The sequence below is a fragment of the Sinocyclocheilus anshuiensis genome, unplaced genomic scaffold (assembly GCF_001515605.1).
Source record: "Sinocyclocheilus anshuiensis isolate Anshui unplaced genomic scaffold, SAMN03320099.WGS_v1.1 scaffold723, whole genome shotgun sequence".
Lineage (NCBI taxonomy): Eukaryota > Metazoa > Chordata > Actinopteri > Cypriniformes > Cyprinidae > Sinocyclocheilus > Sinocyclocheilus anshuiensis.
This window is the reverse complement of record NW_015551048.1, coordinates 448,849-451,728: the sequence shown is the minus strand read 5'-3', so window position 1 is coordinate 451,728 and position 2,880 is coordinate 448,849. Positions and strand designations below refer to the sequence as shown.

General features: G+C 38.5%; 1 protein-coding gene across 1 annotated transcript in view; it reads left to right on the top strand.

Moving 5' to 3' along the window:
• The first annotated feature begins 2,011 nt into the window (after positions 1 to 2,011).
• The window catches only part of LOC107661904 (phospholipase ABHD3-like), a 19,079-nt gene continuing 18,210 nt past the window's right edge, over positions 2,012 to 2,880 (top strand). The window contains exon 1 of the mRNA XM_016451692.1: positions 2,012 to 2,245. Within this exon, the coding sequence (XP_016307178.1) occupies positions 2,012 to 2,245 (234 nt within the window). The remainder of the gene's footprint in view (positions 2,246 to 2,880) is intronic.

Below are 2,880 nucleotides of genomic sequence, written 5' to 3'. Positions count from 1 at the left end.
CTTTATGCACCAAGAGCTTGTAACACTCCAAAGAGAAAGGAAAAATTGAAATCGCATCATATGACCCCTTTAACATGGGGAGTCTATGGGATTGACTCCCTTTTGCAGCCAGCCTCTAGCGGCCAGTTGACGAATTACAGTTTCAGTCACTTCCTTGTTGGCTTCACGAGAGAGAGAGCGGAAGGTTGCCGCTTGCTCGCTACCTATTTATTCCTATGATGAAAAGAGTCGTTTTTTTGTTGTTGCAAGAAACGAGTACTGCGCAATGCGAAAGCCATTTCAGTTCAGCAGAACAAAAAGCTAATCAAATAAAACAGACGAGAAAGACAACTTACTGAAGTTAGGCTGCACTGCATTAACAAAAGCGACTGCTTCGGTTGGATCCTGTCTTCGGTAGAGGGCGCTATCCTGCAGCTTTTCTGTCTATTTCCACTAAAAACAGGGTTACGCAAGGTAACCAGACGTATTTACCGAGCAGACAAACTCTCTCATAAAACTGCGGTAGTTATTTTATACTATTATTAATTAAGTGGCATTTTATATCGCTGCTTTCCAGTGCTCCGAGTAAGCCAGATGTTAGGTCTGCTTATATAGACATAGCAGAAACTTAACTGCGTGCAGGCACATGACAAAATAATCCACTGGTACTCCACATAAAGATAGGCAACGAGCTAAAATGAGTGGAGGGGCTAATGCTAATGAATAATAGTCCTGGTGTAAGGTCCAAAACTGGACAACACACAAGGGACGACACTCATGAATATTCATTAGGTTGGACTAACGTTGCTTAGTAACCTTCCTTCAGTGTCCACTCACGTACCCTAATTAATATTCATGACCAAGACCGCAGCATAGTAGGATTCTTACATTTGAAACATTTTTAATTCCTTGTCGAATTATATACAATTCAGAACAAAAATGGAAATCCGCTCAAGTAGTGCAAGTAAAATACGCATATAAAATATCAATTCGTGCAACCACAAACGATTCTGATTGGTTAGTTGCTTCTACGTTGAGTGAAGTAACGCAACACGTGACACCGTTTTACAGTAAGTAGTGCAGAAATTAAATATATATACAGGCTCTGTTTTAGTAATTATCACCCTAAACTAATTTACATTTATTTTGGCATTACACTGACTTCTTTCGAAACATGCAATACAACTGGTTCAAGCGCTTGTTCTGCGCAGACTGGACTATTGCAATGCTCTCTTGGCAAGGCTTCCAGCCAGTTCTATCAAACCTCTGCAGATAATCCACAATACAGCTGCAAGAGTAGTCTAAAAGAACGCATGTCACACCTCTGTTCATCAATTTGCACTGGCTACCAGTAGCTGCTCATGTAAAATTCAAGGCATTGATGTCTGCCTACAAAACAACCACTGGCTCTGCACCCCTTTACCTAAATTCACTACTTCAGGCTTATGTGCCCTCCAGAAGCTTGCACTGACCCTCTAAACTGTAGCACTCTCTATTCTAATTCTATTTTTATCTATTTATTTATATAAAAAAACACTTGACCCTCTAACACTTGTACTTCTATTTCTGTTCTAACTATTTGTTTTCTTTTTATTTATAATAAAAAATAAAAACCCCTCTAACACTGTGTACCCTCTTATTTTTCTATTCTATCTTCTTGCTTTCTTTATATATGTATATATATATATATATATAAACCCTTGCATACTGCGTTAGGCTAACTGAGACTTGTCACAGCACTTACATTATTGCTCTTTTGTTGATTTTGATTCCTCATTTGTAAGTCGATTTGGATAAAAGCGTCTTCTAAATGACTAAATGTAAATGTAAAAACCGTATTAAATAAATAAATATTGAAATAATTTCTGTCATTTAGAATTTCGTTTTCAAATGCATTTTTTTCCTCTTCCGTCATTTCTGTTTTTTTATATACTCTTTAATAACACTTAGAAAAACAAACAATTAAACCAACGTTTCATTGAAGGTGTCGTTCTTCTGCCGCGTTACATCTACTGTGTGACTTTAAATGGACATGACGCAATCCAATCAAACAACGAATAAGAAACGCCGAGTCGCAAGCCCCGCCCCCTCCGACTTCCTTCTGTTTTCCGTTCTGCCGGGTTGCATTTCTCTCGGAAGCACCGACTCAAAACATTACTTCAAAAACCAAGTCAAAGTCGGGCTCTTTGGCTCTGGGGTGGGACTCTCAGTGGTGCTCGGATTCAGCGCTGCTTATGCCTGCTACTACCTGCTCTCTGTGGCCAAGGTAAGGCGACTGTCTGTCCGACTGAGTGGCGTGATTCGGGAGCTCGTGCAAGCCAATCGGTGCGCGAGGACTGCCGGCTAATGACGTCATAATGCAAGAGACTGTATTACGTCATTGTGGTCCTGTCAATCTCGTTCTTTTCTCTCAGAGCTACACGTGCGCAGAGCGGATATTAATGTCATAATGCGCCTTGAAATATGCATTAAAGCTTTCATTTGTCAAAAGAAGTCTTGTTCTACTTTCTTGCCGCATTTTGACACATGCACAGGTAAAAATAGAGCCATAAAAGCATATTTCCCCATTTTTACAGCTTAGACGGGGAAATCAATTTTAAGGTAGTGACACTGCATATTGTATTATAATTCACTAGTGTTCTAATTTTCATCACACTGAACAAAACACTGATTTATTGTTAAATAGTGATGGATAATAAACGTATAGTAGGACAAAAGTAAAGATAAAACATGGGCGATTGTCTCTAGTCAAAGCTTTTTTGTCACAATTTGTAACAGTAATCAAATATATCTAAATGGCACACAGAAATATAAAACCATACAAACATAAATTATTCAAACTATTAAAATTATTTAAAAATTATTCATAGGATATTCATGAAGTCACTCAGGACTTCATGA